This window comes from Anopheles merus, chromosome 2L (assembly GCF_017562075.2).
Source record: "Anopheles merus strain MAF chromosome 2L, AmerM5.1, whole genome shotgun sequence".
Lineage (NCBI taxonomy): Eukaryota > Metazoa > Arthropoda > Insecta > Diptera > Culicidae > Anopheles > Anopheles merus.
In genome coordinates, this window is record NC_054083.1 from 15,126,812 (window position 1) to 15,146,487 (window position 19,676).

The following is a 19,676-nucleotide window of genomic DNA, read 5'->3' on the forward strand; positions in this document are numbered from 1 at the left end:
CTAAATATAAAAACAATTTACTTTTATTTTAGTGGTTTTATTTGCGTATCAAGTGGGTTTATTAAGGTAACATAGCAGTCTGAGCCCATGATGATGGCCAGTATACACCTTCTGCAGCATGATATCACCATCGTGTCCCTTACTGTAGCAGGACGGCAGGAAGTCACCCTATTCTTATGAGAGTTCTGGTGTGATGGGTAGCGTAGGGACAGGCGCCGATTCAACCGCCGGAGCGCGGGCACAGCGTTTAGATGTGGTACAGGTACAGGAAAATGAGCCGGGCACTGGTACAGGCACGGTTCTGTAAAGCGGGCAGAGTGAAACGAGGTTAAGTGAACCCTGTTTAGATTTCACGTGACGAGTGTTGATACTTACTTCGTGTAGGTGACTGGAAATGAATCCTAGAAGCCTGAACGGATTAGCTTCCACATCTGAGCCTTGAGTAGGGACTGCTCCGAGCGATGCTGTGAAGAGCACCGGCTACGTGCGCTGATGGAGTTTCCTAGCCCCAACCCCGCTCCATACCCGTGCTCGAGCGCACACTACTTATGCTCGATTTTTCACGCTGAGAGACTCATTTAAATTTATTTTTTTACACTTTAAATTTTACATCACAACATCACTCCGAAAGGTTTTCGTTTCATTAGCACGAGATTAACAGAATGGCGAATGACAGATAGAATACCGAGCCTCGGTTAATCCAAATAGTAAAGCTGAAATCTCGGTTATTTTGACCGATGAGCTCGATGACAGCTGTATTAACGTATGTTCTCGGCATGTGGTGTTGCCGAGTTTCGGTTCAAATATTTATTGAACTGATATTTCAGTTTTAAATGGTACTGATTTTCAGCTACTGGGATTTTTTAACCGACATATCAGCAAGAATCGGAAGAGCCGACTGATTTCAGCAGTTTTTGTAACCGAGGTCGTGAAATATTTTTAAGTGTGTAGGACCCCGGAGGATCAATGAGGGGGAGGTGAAGGAGTGGTGGAGTGTATTTATTTTGTTGGCAATTTAATTTTGTCCACCAACACAATCACAACCCAGCGCGAGCTTATTGGCAGCCGTCTTGAACCCTCAAAAACCCTTACAACGCCTTACAAAAAGGATCGCCAGTGAGGAAAAATAGCACCAATTTGGAGGCGCTGGCGAGCTCCTGAAAACAGTTTTTTCCCGGCTGTGATTATTGAAAATTGACAGCTACTGTTTATGGCGTGAATTATTTGAAATTAACCGCGAGTCAAATTAATTCGTGCATATTTAGAGGAACTTTAAAAAAAATTGTCAAGTCCATCATTAAAGGAATATTTTGTGTACGCTTCTCAGTGCAGCAACTACAAAAGGCTGAAGTTGAACGGGAAGACAGCAGGAACGAGAGAGCTATCATTATGTATAGCTACGAGAATATCGTCAGGTTAATGTAAGTGTTTTGCTAGTGATTTGCATTGAAAACACATTTTTTGAAATGGCTTGGTGAGAACTGCGTATCTATACTTTCCCAGAAGTTAATATGGAGCTTATTTATTAGTTAAAACGTACTTTTAAAATGAGTGTTATCACAACACAGTTATCATTAAATCGAAAGGCGTGTTAATTCTTAATATGTAGATATATTTGTGGTTCTCTGTTTCGTATTTTACAAATTTTGACTATGTGTTTCATATTATTCAATGCTAATAGTAAGCGAACATATTACGCAGACACTTGAACTGTTGGAAAAAATCGGAGCCGATACATAACTTTTATATGGTAGCGTCACCGAAAAAGAATTTTCTCTCAATCATCACCGATTGTTCCGAATCTGAAACATGTAAACAACACGCCTTGTTATGTGATTCCTCGAGGCAATATTATTTGCTTGCGCATACCTGATCCATGCGTAGCGTTTCGTGTGTCTGATAAACCGAAACAACTGCGAATGCATGCCGGGTGTGAATATACCGACTTGAGGACCTTTGTAGGCCCCATCAGATTGCGCCACTGCTGAATTGCATCATTCCCTGACAGTAATACCACTTCGGACGGTCCACTTGAAATGAATGAGGAGAAGGATGCTACTTCATTAAAGGTTCACTTATTAATCTAAATATTTTCTGTGCGCCGTACCTGGTCATAAGTGATACTAGACGTCGGAAGAAGAATTTATTCCTATGCTCCTCGTAGAACTTTTCCGCCTCATCCCGGGAGAGATTTATCCGCTTTCTTGCCACTACCTTTAAGCCGCTTTTTATCAGCATTTGCTGTATTGTTTGGTAAGCGATAGGATTTTTGAGGCAGTGGGGTTTTACGATTGCTAAAGTTATCATTTCGTTGCGATTCACTGCTGCAGACAACGCGAATTTCGATGCCCGGCTCACTTTGTTTATAAACAAAGAAATGCCACAGTTGATGTGACGTTTGCGGCGCTGTGAAAAATTTCATAAACGTCAAAGACAATTGAACCAATCATTCCGATTTTCCGTCGATTTTCATTTTACGAATTTAATAATTATTCAAACGCATAGTTTTCCATTTTTATTTAAATTGTCCCATGGCAATTGTTTTCTAATCCTACTTACGAACAAATTTGTGTGATAGCTAAATAAAACAATAGCCAATGTTTATGAATTACCCATTTATCAACATTTATTGCATGCACCCAACATTTTTTCTTGTGCTGTTCTTATCCACGATAAACGTACATTTTCTAGTTTCATTTTTTTACATTTAAAACATATACCGTGTTGATAACGCTGCTTCGCCAAAGTGTAAAAGACGTGTATCACCGTGCATTGAAAATTAAAACACATTTTTCGGCATCATTTTTAGCTCTTTGTCCCTTTTCACCTTTTTTTTCTCCCCGCACCGGAAGAAGTGGTGGTGGTGTTGGAATAATCCCATCACAATTGTGTTGTTGCAAGCAAAAGATTTGCAAATTGACCTAACTTCTAATAAAAAAAGAAACAAATGACTCGTCACGTTCTCCGGTATGCGTTGCAGGAAAGCTTGTCGGAGCATATTTTTTCCGTTTTCCATAGTTTTGTTTCGTTCTGCCAATAGTGATAGTTATTGGTGTCATTGTGGTTTGCTTTCTGAAAGCGTTAATCATCATCCTGGAAGTGTAGAGAGATAAAAAAACGTTAGAAACGTGCGCATACAATAGAATAAACTAATAATAATATTAACAGCATGTTCAAGAAATATCCCACAGCGAGGATCGTGTTTAGTCGGTATACTAAATGCATTTGAGCTGGGAATGTTGTATTACAAAAAGCTGCAGCAAACTGCAGACACGTTAGTCAAGGAAATATCACTATAAGAACAACAGAGTCGCTTGGCATATCAAGGACACAAGCCAGAAAAATACTACCAAGTGGAGAATAAAACTACAAATAAATCAATCGCAAAACGTTGAAATTCGTATGGAAAGTGCAAAATATTCATATTTTATTAAATGAGCCCACAAGCAGCGCTGAATAGCATCACTATAATAACGTACAATTTGTGTGAATACATGTTCTAAGCAATGATTAAAATCTAAAGAACGCAATTGAAATACGAGCACGCTTGGTGCACGTGCACTTGAGATGCACACATAACCGACGTATCATTTAACGTCGAATGACGTTCCTCTCATAACCCAAATCCCCCAACTCTGTCTCTGAATGGAAGCAGTTGTTTATTGCAAACGTCTCTGAAAAAGGATCGTACAAAAGATGGGAAGTTAAAACCACGAGCATTGTTTCAATGTTTTTTTTTCTTTCTTTACAGTGTTGGCCTGCAGATCACGTTGATGATGCGAAATAAGTTTCAGAAGAGCTGTGTGTTGGTTCTTATTTACCTTTAGGATGGTGCTTACTACAAGCGTAGAAGCAACGCCAATACCGAACATCAGCAGATATGGCAAAAAGTGCAAGTTGATGCCCTGACGCTTCTTCAGCAAGGTACTCAGGAAGGACAGCTTACTTTCGGAGTATGGTGGATACCGGGAGCTGGAGGAAAAATGAATGGTTCGGATTTAAATGATTGGAACCACATTTGCACTGCGTGATGGTGAGTTGTGTCACTTACGCAGCCAGTTTTTCGCCAATCGGGTTAAAATCTTTCGTCAAGCAGGACTTCTTGTGGACGAACGTGTCGAAGGAGTACTTGCCATGGTAAGAACCCATACCGCTGGGGCCAACACCACCGAAGGGTAGTGCTTCAACTAATAGAGAAAGAGTGTTTTGTTAGTTCATAGCGAGACATGTGAATAACTGCTAACATATGATTTTGCTCTTTAGAATGTTTAATTTATAGTTTTTTTTAATTTTAGCTAGCATTACTGAACAGTTAGTAGCTTTAACTTGTGTTACATGCCAATTATTATTACTAATTATTATAAAGAAAATACAAAATTTGTTAAACAATAGAAGGCAAAAAGTAATACAGTGTCTAATGCCAATCAATAAATTGTACTAATATTTACACGGTTGATAAAATTAAATGTTAGTATTGCATCGTAAATTACGCTGAAAGCCTTGGCTTGTCTAGTACAGAAACCGCTTCGTTGCCATTGGTTTTATTCTCAATAACTGTCGCACTGCGTGAGCTGGAACATTGTAGTGTCTTGTAAAATTGTACACACACAAACACACATACACGATTAAATGCTTGAAAAATGTTCTAAAAATTATGATACCTGCAACGTGAGCCATCGTATCGTTAATGCAAATGCCTCCACAAGAAGTATTTTCTATAATTGCCTTACGATCCTTCTTATTTTCGCTGAAGATGTAAATGCTCAGCGGTTTATCCCTGTTGGTACAAATTTGAAGAAAAGTTCAATTGCATAGAACATTATGGGGAATGACCATTCCTGACATCAACCTGAACCCACTTTTGCTCATAGAAAATAAAGCAAATGAGTACGCAAACGATCCAGAATCATTACCATCACAATTAAAACAGTACAGATACACAGGGGAACCAAAGCCTTGTGAACGAAACATGTTGTACATAACAGACAGTTGAAAAGGCAATCGAACTGGAGCTAGAGGCAAATGAGCAAAGGCTACAATCGTAGACATTTTCGTAGTTTGTGTTGCTTACAATGTTTGAAATTGTAATTTTTGGATGAATGAAACTATCGATTCTTTTGAAAATATACGACTGCAAATGAAGTATTGCTTCATATCTGACCTGCAAAGTGCGTTAAAGCATCATTCACACAAACACCTCCGCTAGAAGTGTTTGCTATGAAGGCATCGCGATCCTCGATGTTTTCAGTAAATAAGTACAAACATAGTGGTTTGTCTCTGAAGAAAAAGAAAATATAAATGTTATAGTAAAAAAAAAAGTCAATATATATAGCTACAAATCTCATCTTTATAACACTCAATCGTTCGCGTGAATGAAAGAAATGGCAGCATTTCAACTACATTGCAAATAAAATGATCTGATGATTGCACCTTGACCTGCTTTGTGCTAACTAGTTATGGAATTTTAAATGCACAGAGCATGATTTTAGTATATAATTCAACAAATAAACTATTCAAACAATGGAAAAATAAAACTTTCAGCGTATTACTATTACGTAGTTGTATTTAATTTGTTAGTATAAGATCTACTCATTAGAAAATAAAACCATTAAATCTAACCTGCACAGTGCATGAGAGTATCGTTTACGCAAACTCCTCCGCTGGAGGTGTTTTCGATCATCAGACGCTGATCCGTTACGTTTTTGGTAAAGATGTACAAGCATAGAGGCTTGGCACTAGCGTAACAGGAGGTTGTAGCAGTACAGGTTTCCGTAACCACGAAATTAATAGAATATAAAAAGCAAACACAGTTAGACTACGAAGGCGACTATCGTTTAAACACAAGCAAAATGCTACCAAAACCCCGAATATAGGTAAATTGATATGTCCATCACCGACAAAGGTACTGCAACAAAATATAGATCCAGATCTTCTAAAAACCAATCAACCAATACCATAGTTTATCGCAAATCTGCTAGTTAAGAGGTAAATCTAATAACCGCCACCTGTCATGCTTTCACCAAGGAATGTAAATGATATATCTTAAACCAGATTTTAACCAATTCTTTCTTCTTACCGGCATACTGCATGATCGTATCATTAAGACACATGCTGCCCGACCGTGTTCCAGTAACGAAAAGTTCTTGAATTTTGGTATCTAGCGTAAAGATGTACATTACTAGGGGCGGTGGTCTGCATGAAATGGTGAAATGGTGAGATGTGTGCAGGTGGCAGTGTAGATGTTCGTCAGTAACAAACGATCACCGTGGCGCAAATCGATGGGCATTGCATTTGCGGGACAATATTTAACCGTTATTCGGTTGTACATGTAACGATTATCATGTGATGCAGTAGATGCAAAACGTCCACAAAATGAGCAATGAAAAGCGACACACATCGAGGGACATGGGATGGGCCGGACCGTAGCCGGAAATCAGCAGCAGAAGGGAAAAACGATCAGGATCCGAACAAACAACAACAATTAAACATCGCCATGGGAAAGAAAACAAAGAAAATGTAGAAAACATAAATCAATGCTATCGACGGATGAAACTATTGCGGACGAGTGAGCCAACACAGCGCGGGGCAAAGGGTAGCGATCTTCAATACCTGGAGTTGATGAACTTGATGGCATCATACGCATTGTCGACATTAAGAATCGGCAGAATGGGGCCAAAAATTTCATCCTGCATTACGGGATCAGTTGATTTTACGTCGATCAGAATTGTTGGCGAGATGTAACGGTCCTGCAGATCCGTTTCACCTCCGATGGCCACGTTGGCACCCTTGAGCAGAGACGTAAGTCGCCTAAATTAAGAGAAAAAAAGTGTTAAAATCAACAATCGTTAAGTCATTTTGCCATACAGTCATCCCCCCTCCCCCAAACGATGCTCACTGGAAATGATTCTGGTTGATAATGCGGCACAGATCGGGACTGTCCTTCGGATTCGCGCCATACCACTCGTTCAGCACTTTGCGGGCCTCCTCAAGGAACTGCTTCTGCACCTGCTTGCTGCACAGTATGTAGTCGGGAGCGATACATGTTTGGCCGGCGTTTATAAACTTGCCCCACAAGATGCGCCGCGCGGCGATTGCGATATTGGCCGTACCGTCCAAGTAGCAAGGGCTTTTGCCGCCGAGCTCCAGTGTGCAAGGCGTCAGGTTTTCACTGCACGCCTGGTGGATGATTTTGCCGACGCGTCCGGAACCGGTATAGAACACGTAGTCGAACTTTTCCTTCAGCAGCTCGCTCGTTTCCTTCGGTCCACCAGTTACCACCCGGTAGCAGTCCTAAGTGTGTAAGAAAGCGTAAAGAGCTGTGTAATCGCATACCACGCACGAGTTTGGAGTGAGCAAAGATTGAGAAAGGATTGACGGCAGGTTTTGCCGGCCTGCTGATTCGAACTCAGTATTGGCAAGGTTGTACAATATTAACCGGTTTTTTTTCGAAATACAAAGGTATGGGCAAAGGTATTTGTTTTGTAATGTGCATTGTGTGCAACAAAAAAGCGCAATAAAACAGCATCAAGAAGAACGCACCGCAATCGGTTTTATCTGTTTATGCTTGAATGCGCAAGGTTGGCCCTTTGCTGTGCTATGCAGGATTTGCAATAAATATTCTACCGTGAATCCATAAACTGATTTCGCACACGCTTAAGTGAAAGCCGATACGTCCTACGCAAAGGTGGACTGGTGCAACCGTTTTGATGATTAGGTAAAAACGAATCAAGCAGCCCCAAACAACCTTACCTGGGACAAGTACTTTGGCAGTGTTTCGGCGATGAATTTGGCCGAGGCCGGAGCTACCTCGCTCGGTTTAATTACGACACAGTTTCCTGCGGCGATGGCGGCTGCCACTGGCACCAGCGTAAGCTGCAGCGGATAGTTCCACGCGCCGATCACCAGCACCACACCGTACGGGTCCTTGTAGATGTAGACACCGTCCATGACGTTAACCAGGCTCTTCTCCGGCTTTTCCGGCTTCACCCATTCGCGCAAATTGTACAGCGTGTTCCGCAGATCGTTCAGAATGAACTCAATCTCGAGCAGATGGGCTTCCTGCTTGTGCTTGCGCAGATCCGCGGCTAGCACGTTCGCCATCTCGGCTGTGTTCTCTTCGTAGCATCGTAGCAGGGCCTTCAGCTGATTCAACCTATCAAGGGAAGGTATTAGTTGAGATATGAATGTACGAAGTGTTTTAATAGCAATACTATTCACTCGTACACGTTATAATGTATGAGCATGTGTTTCATCAGCATCCGTGATTGAAGACACTGATCTCGTGAAGGTCAAACATTATAATGGAAGAGGCATATGATAAAACTTAATAATATCCGCAATGATGGTACCATTACGGCTCCACTACAGGCGTATTTCTGCCAAGTCATTCCCCGTACGTAGCTAACAAGTACGCGTATGGGTTTGGATAGCTTACCTGAAATCGACATCTCGCGTTTTGCCACTGTTGAATGTAGTTCGCAGCTGTTGAACGATCTGTGTGTGCAAACATACATACGTAATAGAGTGTTGTTATTAAACATGTGTTGATTTGCAGCTCGGCAGTGCACTATACTTACGTCCGAAAAACTCATGTTGCTATAATCTGGTACGATGGATCCTGCAAAAGGTAAATTGAAACGGAGCGGAATTACGCTTGTCGCCTGCGTGCGTGTGTGCAAATAATAGTTAAACGAAATAGAAAGAAACCCAACAATCACAACCAATTTAGGCAAATCGATTTGAAGAGTTGCAGCCGCGAAGCAGACGTGCGTGCGAAAATAAATGGATTAATTTGCCCCTTTGTATGGAGGACGATGAGCAATAGACATTAGTTTACATAACGCTACACTGTAAAGGAGGAAGCGTTGGAACCAAAACAGACCCGGACAGGGCGTGAAATCGATAAAGCGATACGGGCAATTGAAATACGACTCTTTTCAATGGAGAAAATCCGTGTTTGTTGTGTATTAATCGATAATCATGCATGTGGCATGACTTTTACAGCATTTTAGCAACATGCTGCCCCGGCCAATCCCATTCTATCGCTGTTCAAATGTGGCTAACAATATTCTTTACTGTCCGTATAAATTCACACCTACGACACTGCCTCCCGAAACTGCGACCGCTTTTCACTTTCGGTAACCTACTTTTCGATGCCGGGCTTTGTTTTTCTTCAAATGTCAAAACAACCAACCGAGCATGGCGACTGCTCTCGGCGGCACGCACACAGTGACACTCTTATCATATGTTCGTTCGCTCATCGTTTGCTCTCCTTCGTACCCTGAGCGTTACATCGCAGCGTTATACACCATACGTTACACCAACAAGCTGTTTGCAAACGGAAATACACGCGCACATTCCACTATATCGCTTCGTCCAAGGAGTAGCTGGTTGATTTTTTTTTGCAATTGTATCTTGTATATATTAAAATTTCTACTAGTTCAAGGTTGTTTATTGGAAATGGCATCCAGTTTTCGGCACACACAAATCCCAAAGCGGCCGATTTGCATTTTTATGTTGACCAGCGAATCTGCACGCGAAGAAAGATCGCATTGTACCGTGCGTGCAAACGAGTAGATGAACTGGCTTTCGTTGCATGCATTTTATAGCATAACTGTAGGACACATACACATACACATACACACTAGGGAAATATGGCACAAATAGACGAAACAACAAGGAAAACAACGAGACACCACAAACCGCCCAGTTTCTCCACCGCCCGTGCCTCGTTTGCTTGTGAGTGCGTTAATCGACACACGGAGCCGTTGGGTAACGACGATTGAAGCCCACAAAACACTTCACCATGCACACTCATTACTGCCCCCGGCCCCCCGGGGGCCTCGATCCCAGCAATTAGTCCCCTTAGCAGAGAAGAGACGGCGCTGAGAGCAACGGTCATGCGACGGCCAGCCGTTGAAAAGTAAAGAAGGAACGCCTGGCCTGTACGAGACAGCAACACACTGATGACCCCGCTGCGGACAAATTCAAGTGATCGAGCAATTTTACGGAAACATTACATCGGCCAGAGAGCTGCGGCGAAAGCTACGTGTGTGGGGGGCAATCACTGACGGTAAACGGGAAAAAAGACGTTATGTAAAAAAAATGCTACGAACAGTTTTTACCTCCAGCACGCCACATTGCGACCGCGCACGAGCCGAACCGATCCTCGAAGAAGCCACTGGAATAGTGCGCGGTCGTGAATTCGAACCCGCCGAAACACATCCAAACCCATCACCACAACCTTGGCAGTTTGTTTGACACATTCCGGCCGCTACTGGGATTGTATAAACGCACATGTGAATGTGTTTCATCGACCACCAACACCACCGCTATTGATCAACCCCAAACCGCTTTCCCTCCCTGCCATTGATGGAGCCAGAATTATAAATCGGTAAAGTTTACATTCAATTTATGCAATGGTTGTGTACAGAAACGCTTCCCTCTTTCACTGTCGCTCAGCAATTATCTATTGATTTTTTTTTTTGTATTTTTTTTGTGTACCGGGGTACGCTTCATGCAGGTAACTTTCGCGAATAATCAACTGCAAGCATGGGTCTGTGGTTTTGCATGGTCTGGTGATAAATGTGTTGGTAAATTTTGACTACTAATTAGTTTCCAATTTTCAACACACCGGCGAACCCCTTCTACTTCGTCATCATGATCTTCTTTCACCTGGGGGAGGCAAACACAAATACACACACACATACACACACACATGGGGTGCGTAGATGTATTGCTGCTATCGCTATGAATGAGCATAATCATGGATGAGTTTCAGAAACAGGGTATAACGGGTGTCTGCACCTTGAACAGCCGGTTGAAGCGGTTTCCAAGGATCATTCATGTTAGTGCCAATGTTTTTTTTTTCTTTTTGCAGTTTTGCTAATACAATAGCAAACTATTGGTTTTATAGTTTAATATACTATTCCAATTAATCGTTATATTTACTTCGCAATTGACACTTGAAAAAAGTTGTCTATCTTGGGCATGATTAGATATAATATTTAAAAAAATATATATAAAAGATACAGTCACAGCCGCAAATTCTCAACCCTTTTATAGCAAAGGTCTGTCGTGAGTAGATATTAATGCCGTTGGACCATTTGTACTGAAAAAAGCGCACACAAAAATACATCAAACACTTACATATGCACATATACTCTCCAAATCTACATGATAATATTTGAGTCGTAAACTTTTGTGAAATGTCCCCTGTTTTTCGATAGAAAGCATAAAACTATTGTATTGGTCTCAAACAATCATAACATTTTCGTTAACTTTCATGCGCAATCATACTGGATTTGTTGTGAAGAGAAGTTTTTTTTTTAAACCAGTAACATGATTTATATTAGGAAGGTCTTTTCCAAAAAGTGAAGGAGATTTTTTTGCCACGATAAGTGTGGAATGAGACGTCATAACCTATCGGGCATTGCAAAACAAACAAGCAAATTAAAAATACTAAAGCTAAATTAAAATGGCTAGGGATAATCAGACTTTTTTTTAATACATGATATCTGTAACGTAATAGTTTGTACGTAATTATGTTTTTTTTTGTTTCATTCATATTTTTACTATAAGGTCAAACAATTCCGCAAAAAAAGTATACATATTGCCCTCGTACCAAACACAAAGTCCAGCTGCATCAGTTTCATTGTCGAACACTCAATCCCATTTTAAAGTTGTAGTTGTTTGATCGTGTCTTTCTATAACAGCAACTGCAACAGTCGTTGCACTGAGCACACACAAACATTGTCAACGCATGTAGTGATGTCACAAATGGATGCATTAAAACATACCCTACGGGAAGGCTGTCCGTATGTGTGTGTGTGTGTGTGTCGGTTGGTGGTGAACAAGCTGGCCGGTTCTCTACAAAACCCACACGACACGCTCGTTGTCGTTAATTGTCCGCAACGATCCAACAATCCCGGTCGAGACCTATACGTAATCATCCCAGCTTTTGGTTACTGCACTGTGCCCCACAGCCAATCGTGGTAGAATATGGGCTTATCGTTCATCGTTCCCTCTACCATTGGCTGGCTTATCGAAATTTGATATTGGACCCTTGGCAAAGGTCATCATTGATAGTGGCTTTCGTTGTTATTTAACAGCTCTAATATAAGCGCGATGTGATGAGTGTAATGAACATAATGGCATGTTTTAAAGTCGATCTATTGACATCAAATGTGTATCAAAGTGTATAAAATTCTAGACAGCCAGGATTGTATCTATAAAATGGAGCTCCCCTGGCACTTACGCTCGATTTAATCATGAGACAAAACATAGTAGAATTGTATGCAAAACAGATGCGTTCAGCAATTTTGTTCAATGGTGCCCGGCACATCTAATCACGCCTTACGAACGCTTCTACTAGAACGCGCACTGCGGTTGGGGCTGACGATCGTTTAAAAAACAAAATGCTTCACCACGATGATTGTCCTTATTTGCACACTGCGCCCGGGGTTGGTTCAAAAGTCCAGAGGTCAAGCTGGTGGCAATGAGCGGTGGAAGTGGAATCGTTAATCGGGAGGAGGTTCTGTCGACGAATAAACATCGTTACTCTGCCGTTTTGTGGGCGAATTCTTTGTGCGATAATAACGCTCACTTTACGTGAGCTAAGAAGCTAGCCGGATGGGGGTTTAAAGTGGATTTCGATACGATCTACGGCCGCACAGTGTGATAAGATAATGTTGAATATCAACCCAGCCGAACATGACAGGCAACATAGGATGGTTTCTTACGGAATGGGGGATAAATGTTCATACAAGCTTTCGTTGAAGCAAAAGTGAGGGTTTTTTTTCATATCACTTGATCACCGCACAACGTGAAGAAACTGAAAACTCAACCTCTCCACAAAAAGCCCTCCTCGTCCTTCGGTGGCAGTTTGGAAATTGTTTGGGCTCAGTACTTTTGTTCACTGAAACGCTTTTACCCACCAACTCTTACGTACTGACACATACACACAGACACAAACACGGATGGCTGACGGCCAGTGGAGTGGAGGGCATATTCTTTTACTTTTCTTGCACTGACCGAGCAACAGAGCTCTAAACCGACGAGTGGCTGCAATTGTGTGTACTTGAACGAAGGTTACTGAAATTCTCCCCCCCCCCCCCCCAACAAACATGCACACTTTTTTTCTTCAAACTTATGACACTTTCCCTTGTCCCCAGAATTGATTTTTCTTCATATTTTTTACACTTAACACTTAACGCCTTTCGAACCGGTTTTGCAACACCACACGCCATATGCATTGCTACAGCTGCACATTAACGCAAGGAGCCACTTTGTGCATTAATGCAGGGCGACTAGGAGGCACAACACAATATGGAAATTAAACCAGCATTACTCGTTTGAAAAAGCGTCACAAAAGAGCAAACAATGAAGATGTTTTGTTCACTGTCCAAATTGTGCGCAAGATGCGACAATGACAATAAATTCACTTTGCTTGCGGATGATGTATGCGTAAGCGCGTGAAACGCGCGCGATAGGAACTTTGGCCCCAACAGAAAAAGCCACGCATGTAGAAACAAGTATGCATGATATGATGTGTACACACAACCAACCTGAAAGCACAGCAAAATGGGAATGTACGAGCACACACTGTACTGTATTCGAACACGCGCGAGCCGAGCTTCTGCTTCTGTTCCAGCGAACGCACGGGACAAAACTGGTCGTCGTTTGCGGGCTGCGGGAGCATACGCTATAGTCACAGTTCAGAAAGTACGCGCAACAACCACTACTACACCGTACCGGGACGAGTTGGTGGTTCAAGCGGCGCGCAATTGTACTTACACTGTACAGAAACCCTTGGAGCACCCTCCTCCCTCCCTGTCAGAAAGGTACGTGCAGTGAATGTGTGTGCAATGGGCAGCAGCAGCAGCAGCAGCAGACGCACACGCGAAGCGAACTATGCGGAGCGCGAGAGCGCCCGATGATGCTCGCGTCGACGACGGAAAAGAGAACCGCCAGTCTGCCAGCGAGCCGCACACAGAGTCATTGCGTTATTGCGTGTTCACTTTCGGGCTTATTCAAGCTCGACCACTCCGAATGGGCATGCAAAGCAAAACGGCCAAAGAAGGGGTCACTTTTTTTTAACGAACCATATTTAATTTGCGTATAAATCAATGAAACATTCAAGATGAGCGTCTAGGATACAAGAGGAATTGTAGGAAAATAAAACTATTGTTTTAAAAATGTTAGTAGCTAGAGTGATGAAGGCACTTCCTTGGCGGAGTTGTCATGGCATTTATTTTTAATCGACATGTGTGGCCATCTGTACAATTTCAATTCATTCGAATGCTTTTGTACTTATAATAAAATTTCAAACAACTTTATCTACTAACATAGAGCACAACTGATAGAACATAGTGCACAATTTAATTTCAAACAAGGAAAAAGATCTTTCAACGTCCAACAGTAGCAAATGTTCATCTCGGTTTGAAAATGATAAACGTTACCATGCAGTGTGATGAGCTTTCGTGGAGCTTTTGGGCGTTTTGGATATCTAAACGATGCGTTACGGTGCAGAAAGCTCTAACGTTACGCGGAAAAACGCGAAACCAAATCCACAGTTGGTAGGAAACCAACGACTTATGTTTGAGCACACGTTACGCAGATTTAAAATTAAATCTTTATCTTTTTTGCTTTATTTAAAATTAAAGCAAAGTTATTATCGCATTTGTATCATTGTTTAAATAAAGAGATAATTGCTTATCTTTTATTATCATTATAAATGCAAGCCATATTAGAGTAAACCAAAATTCTCTGGTTTGTAAGGACCTTCGTTGAATTTTAAAAACAGTTAAACTCATAATTTCATTGATTCAACATTAAATTGACTTATTGTCTTTTTTTATAAAAACTCGTGTGTTTAATGATTTAAAATATTTAGGTAAAAATATCTTCTTCTTAAGTGATCTTACGCGATCATGCAGCTCTATACAGAGCAATGAAGTCCATGATCATGCGACCGGACGAGCTGGTCCGACGAGATGGTGTCCCAGATTAGACAAACCAGCGAATAAATGCAGCAATGTACTTGAGTTTAAAAATGTTAATTCAAAATGTTCGTTGCATTACGTTAAATGTTACTTCGTTCACTTTAGTTGATCCCATCGAACAGTCAAATCGTTACGGCTATACCCTTCCTGGTCTCAAATCACGTATGAACCGCGATTCCTAATACTTGGTAAGACCAGTCTTATAAGCGGCCTAGGTAAACCTGTGACCGATCTGGGTTGCCATACTACATGAGAATAAAAAGAAGAAGATATTTCTTTTCCCTAATATCCTCGCACTGAGATGATGATTTATAGTAAATCTGTAATTAAAAAAATACCGTCAATATAAGACTAACATTACCGCGTTTGAAGTACGCGGTTTGTTATCAGCTAGTCAGTTTTCTTGAAGAAACTATAAAACACAAAAAACCTATCACATTGATGATTAAGAATATTTGTATTCGCAATGCTCTATCACATGCACGTTGTTTAAAAGTGGCAATGCTCTTTTAACAATCATCGATGATAAGGATGGTAAGGATGATTATGTAGAGTCTTGTTTATGGAAGAGTATTTGTCATATTTACAAGATCTATCAGCTGGTCAGTGAACTTGTTTCAAGGTACTCTATAATGGAAGGCCCCTTATATTTTTAGGATAATACCGGCCAAACCAGTTCATGAAGTTCTTTGAGGCCACAGAGTCTCGCAGTACTCGTCTCACCAGTACTCAATTGTGCGGACTGGTGTGCCAGAAGTTTCGGAATATGTGATCGGTTTATGGATTACTCCTATAGTGTGAGTAGCGTTTTCAGTCACTTCTGTTGCCGAGCATACGTAGTGCCTCACTAATGAGTGGGAGAACGACTGCTTGCAGGTAGTTGCGAGCTGGAATATTTCAACGACGGTACTGATCAAAGCGTTCATGTAGTAACATAATAAAAAAAAGATGATTAAATCCATCTATTACGTATTAAACTTGGTGCTTTATGTAGCGTATTGGTAGTAATACATTATATCTGCAAGAATAATTAACTTCACAATAAATTGTGAAATAAATGATTGTCGTAAAAATAAGTGGTACATGTTGTAACTAGTAACTTCAAGTATTCAGAACGATTTAGAATGGCCCCGTATGTGTGGAAGGACAATGGAGGAGCCGATATAACGACGAGCTATACGAGATGTACGGCGACCTTACTGTCATGCAGCGTATCAAGTTCGCCAGGAACTGACGGGTTAGCCATGTTATACGCATGAAAAAGGATGCATCGAGTGTACCATATGAGTAAGATTTCAGATTCCATTTTTTCTCTTTATACCATTTAAACATACCTCCGCTAGTAGCTTCGATATCAATCACAACGGTGGTCATCGAGTCTGGTTGCTGGCCTAGGTTAGATTCATCCAGATGCTGTCCATCCCGGGAAGGATCGCCCTTCATAGTGCTAGCAGTGCTACTAATGCCGGAGCTTTTGGTATCGTGCTGTCCATCGTGATTCTCGATAGAATCGGATGACGGCTTTGATACATTTTCCTTGACGCTGGGGGGCTTAGAGGTTTCTGTACCGGAAAGAGCAAGTGTCACCTGCGGCACTTCACCAAAGAGGCGTGTTTCTTCCGCAATGTTCAAGGCTGATTTGGGCTTGTCCATCGTTGCTAGGAGAACTGGAATTATGATTTATGCTCTAAAAGTGAACAAGAATAATGCATTAAATGTGAACGTGTAGTAGCTCTACAAATACATAGAAACTGAGCAAAGTTAACTCATAACTCATATAAGCGAGAAAACTGGATTAGGTAAAACTATAACTAAGGCAAAATAAAGATAGAAATGTTTATTGTATGAATCAAAATTTTAGAATTGCTGTTAGTATCTTCTGATCATTGATCGAAATTATCGTTTGTGAAGATATGCGCAGACTGAATTACGGAGAACAAAAAAAAACAACTTAAGCAAGATCAGATCAATAAACACTGCAAAATAGTCATCAATATTCTGTTTCTCCCTTCATTTAATAAATGAATGAAATTGTTTGCCTGTAGAACTTTTATTAATAAAATAAGTTGAGCTAAGTTTGAAAATTTACATCTACAGTATTTGTAGAAATAGGAAACTCACAGTATCATAAAAGTTTCGTTTCACCATACTGTGCTGTTTCAAATAAAGCAGTGCACAATGCAGTTTCAAAAAGCATATTTTGTTTTAAAGCTTGTCATGTCATTACGGTGCAAAACTACACTATCATTATAGATATATCATGTGCTGTACCTGATGGTGTTGGTTTCTACTGTACGGATTACGTTGACCAGTTATTGCCTTTTTGCAAGGTGTGAAATTAATGTGTAAATAGCCAATGACTTCCAATATTTTTTTCGCAACGTCGTAGGTTTATGCCAAGAATAATTTATTCATAAAGGAAACGCTAACACCGTAATTTTGACCTTGAAGAACACTGATGCCAAAAATCTTCCGAAACCAGCTTCCCCTGACAAATGAGACTATTACCAATAGAATATACAAATTTAATGTATAGGCTTAATTCAAATAATTAATTATAGACACGAACATTATTGATGGATGATGTCTCAAAAAGTACGAATAATAACATATTGGAATAGTTTCCAATTTATCAAACAAAAAATTGTTAACCGATACACCAACCAAAAATAACACAATTTTTGTTTTTTCGATTGACGGTATCAGAATGGAAAACTTGTTTAACATTTTGTATCTTCTTCTTTTTGGCTCAACAACCGTTGTCGGTCAAGGCCTGCCTGTACACCACTTGTGTGGGGTTGGCTTTCAATGACTTTTGGATTACCCCCATAGCAGGATAGTCAGTCCTGCGTATGGCAGCACGGTCTAGTTGGGGCTTGAACCCATGACGGGCATGTTGTTAATTCGTACGAGTTGACGACTGTACCATGAGACCGGCACATTTTGTATACATTTTGTATAGCAAGATACAAAAGTACTTAGTATCAGTAGCATTAATTGCGTAGTTATTGCAACAATTATTTAAATAATAAAATAAATCATCACACATTTTGAATTACTATCACAAAAATCTTTTTAACTTTTATTATATTTTGAACAAAGAGTCGAAATAGTAATTCCATTAAAAAAAAATCCCACAATAGTAAAGAATGTAAGAAATAATCGGACTCGCACAAGGAAACACTGATGTATGTGTTTTGGTGCACAAATGCATATTTATAAATCCTAAGCGAACTGGAAAATCTAATCGTTTCCGGTAGTCGCAGTAGAAATCTGCAAGGTCGGAATACATCCTCCGAAACTTAAAACAAGAAACAAAAATAGGAACAAAAATTTGGCAGAAATACACAACTTGATCACGATCACTATTTTTCGAACCGGCGTAAAGCAGTTGCGCAAACTATCTTTCTTGTAAGTTTTAGTTGTATAACTGTTATCGAATATATTTACTAATCAATAGTAATAGACAGTGTAAGCTTTCATAAATACGAGCAATGCTTTACAACTAATGTTTTGAGCGTGGTTTTCTTTCAAAAGCCCAATTTTAGTTTAAAGTCACACTACACCGACACAGCACATTGGAAACAAAAGCTTAAAGTAAAACATAAGTAGCAAGGAAAGTTTAAAACAGCCATCGAAACATTCCTTTACCGGCGTCGGAAACTGTTTATTATGTAAGCCAAACCAAACCCTTGTTTTCACCGTGTGTTTTTTTTGGTTTGCGGAACGAGTAAAAGTATACAAATTTACTTCCACTCACCTTCCACCGATCACATACACTAGCGCACAAAATACACCGCCGATACACGTTGCTGCCACTGGATGATGATTGACGCGCGCTTACTTTAAATGCTGCCTCCTGGTTGCGTTGATTTTTGGCGTGAAGATCGTGCACTGCGTTAAATGTTAATTTAACGCCACAGTTGTATCACGTTAGTAACAGTGTGCGTACTTTTCGTATATAAGATTATTCACTTGAATGTATCACTTCAATTTGTAACTTCACACATTACTTAAGTAACTGTAGTGAAGCAACAAGTTACAAAAAGAAGCACTGGCATTGGTGTTCACATGTTGAAAAATCATTACATGAATGATAGGTGGATAAGCACGCGGACACAGACCGTAGTAAATGTGAGCAAAATTATCTGACCAGTTCGATGACCCTTCTTCCCTCGGTCATGACACGTTGTGAACCTTCATTTATACAGATCTTTCAACTTCAACAACTTTACAGGGATAATTGCCCTGCAATTGGCATCTAATAATCTAATCTGGTATAGCGAGACAGCCACGACACTTGCTGCTGGTCCCACTCGACCCACCGCACTGTCACTGTGTGAGCGAACCACTTGAGCCGCAATCGACGATGATACTGACGTGACGCCAAAAACTCTCCATCGTAGCAAGCCGCCCGTCCGCTCGTTCGTTCGTGCGGCGGCAACGGCAGTGCCGGCAGTCCATCGCGTTGTTCCCTCGCGGGCATGTCCTCCCCCGGGTGGATGAAGGCAAAAAGAAATTCAAGTCCAATGTTTTGTGTTCGCTGTATCTCACTCTCACTACTACTTACAGGGGCGCTTGTAACCTCTCACCCTCTCTGTCTCTCTCTCACACTCTCCCGCTATCGTGCACTGCAAGATTTGCTTTGACTTTTTTTCTATGCTCGTTCAGCAC

At 40.8% G+C, this 19,676-nt stretch overlaps 2 protein-coding genes and 2 long non-coding RNA genes across 14 annotated transcripts; 1 reads left to right on the plus strand and 3 right to left on the minus strand.

The window, feature by feature from the left end:
- Window positions 1–1,262: 1,262 nt before the first annotated feature.
- On the plus strand, window positions 1,263–3,982 carry LOC121594709. Its single transcript, XR_006005009.1, has 2 exons — window positions 1,263–1,421; window positions 3,752–3,982. It is a non-coding gene; the product is annotated as an uncharacterized LOC121594709 (long non-coding RNA).
- On the minus strand, window positions 1,599–2,358 carry LOC121594706 (nucleoside diphosphate kinase 6-like). The gene is made up of 3 exons (XM_041918319.1): window positions 2,108–2,358; window positions 1,870–2,030; window positions 1,599–1,802 (listed from the first exon to the last, which is right to left on the minus strand). The coding sequence occupies exons 1-3, from the start codon at window positions 2,305–2,307 to the stop codon at window positions 1,744–1,746; spliced, it is 420 nt and encodes a 139-aa protein (XP_041774253.1). The 5' UTR covers window positions 2,308–2,358; the 3' UTR covers window positions 1,599–1,743.
- Window positions 2,609–19,430, minus strand: LOC121594704 (aldehyde dehydrogenase family 3 member B1-like). Of its 11 annotated transcripts, none has more exons than XM_041918315.1 (11): window positions 18,763–19,414; window positions 16,337–16,689; window positions 8,577–8,617; window positions 8,435–8,493; window positions 7,750–8,152; window positions 6,896–7,290; window positions 6,610–6,807; window positions 5,620–5,735; window positions 4,052–4,187; window positions 3,822–3,972; window positions 2,609–3,093 (listed from the first exon to the last, which is right to left on the minus strand). In XM_041918315.1, exons 2-11 carry the CDS (start codon window positions 16,653–16,655, stop codon window positions 3,082–3,084), a joined length of 1,830 nt encoding a protein of 609 aa, XP_041774249.1. In that variant the 5' UTR covers window positions 16,656–16,689; window positions 18,763–19,414; the 3' UTR covers window positions 2,609–3,081. The 11 variants fall into 11 exon arrangements, 7 of the variants coding, with proteins under 7 accessions (XP_041774249.1, XP_041774248.1, XP_041774245.1 ...); XM_041918314.1 differs by lacking the exons at window positions 2,609–3,093; window positions 5,620–5,735 and adding exons at window positions 3,404–3,674; window positions 5,162–5,277 and having other exon boundaries at window positions 18,763–19,421; XM_041918311.1 differs by lacking the exons at window positions 2,609–3,093; window positions 5,620–5,735 and adding exons at window positions 3,404–3,674; window positions 4,662–4,777 and having other exon boundaries at window positions 18,763–19,417.
- On the minus strand, window positions 11,506–13,559 carry LOC121594708. Its single transcript, XR_006005008.1, has 2 exons — window positions 13,224–13,559; window positions 11,506–11,734 (listed from the first exon to the last, which is right to left on the minus strand). It is a non-coding gene; the product is annotated as an uncharacterized LOC121594708 (long non-coding RNA).
- Window positions 19,431–19,676: the final 246 nt, after the last annotated feature.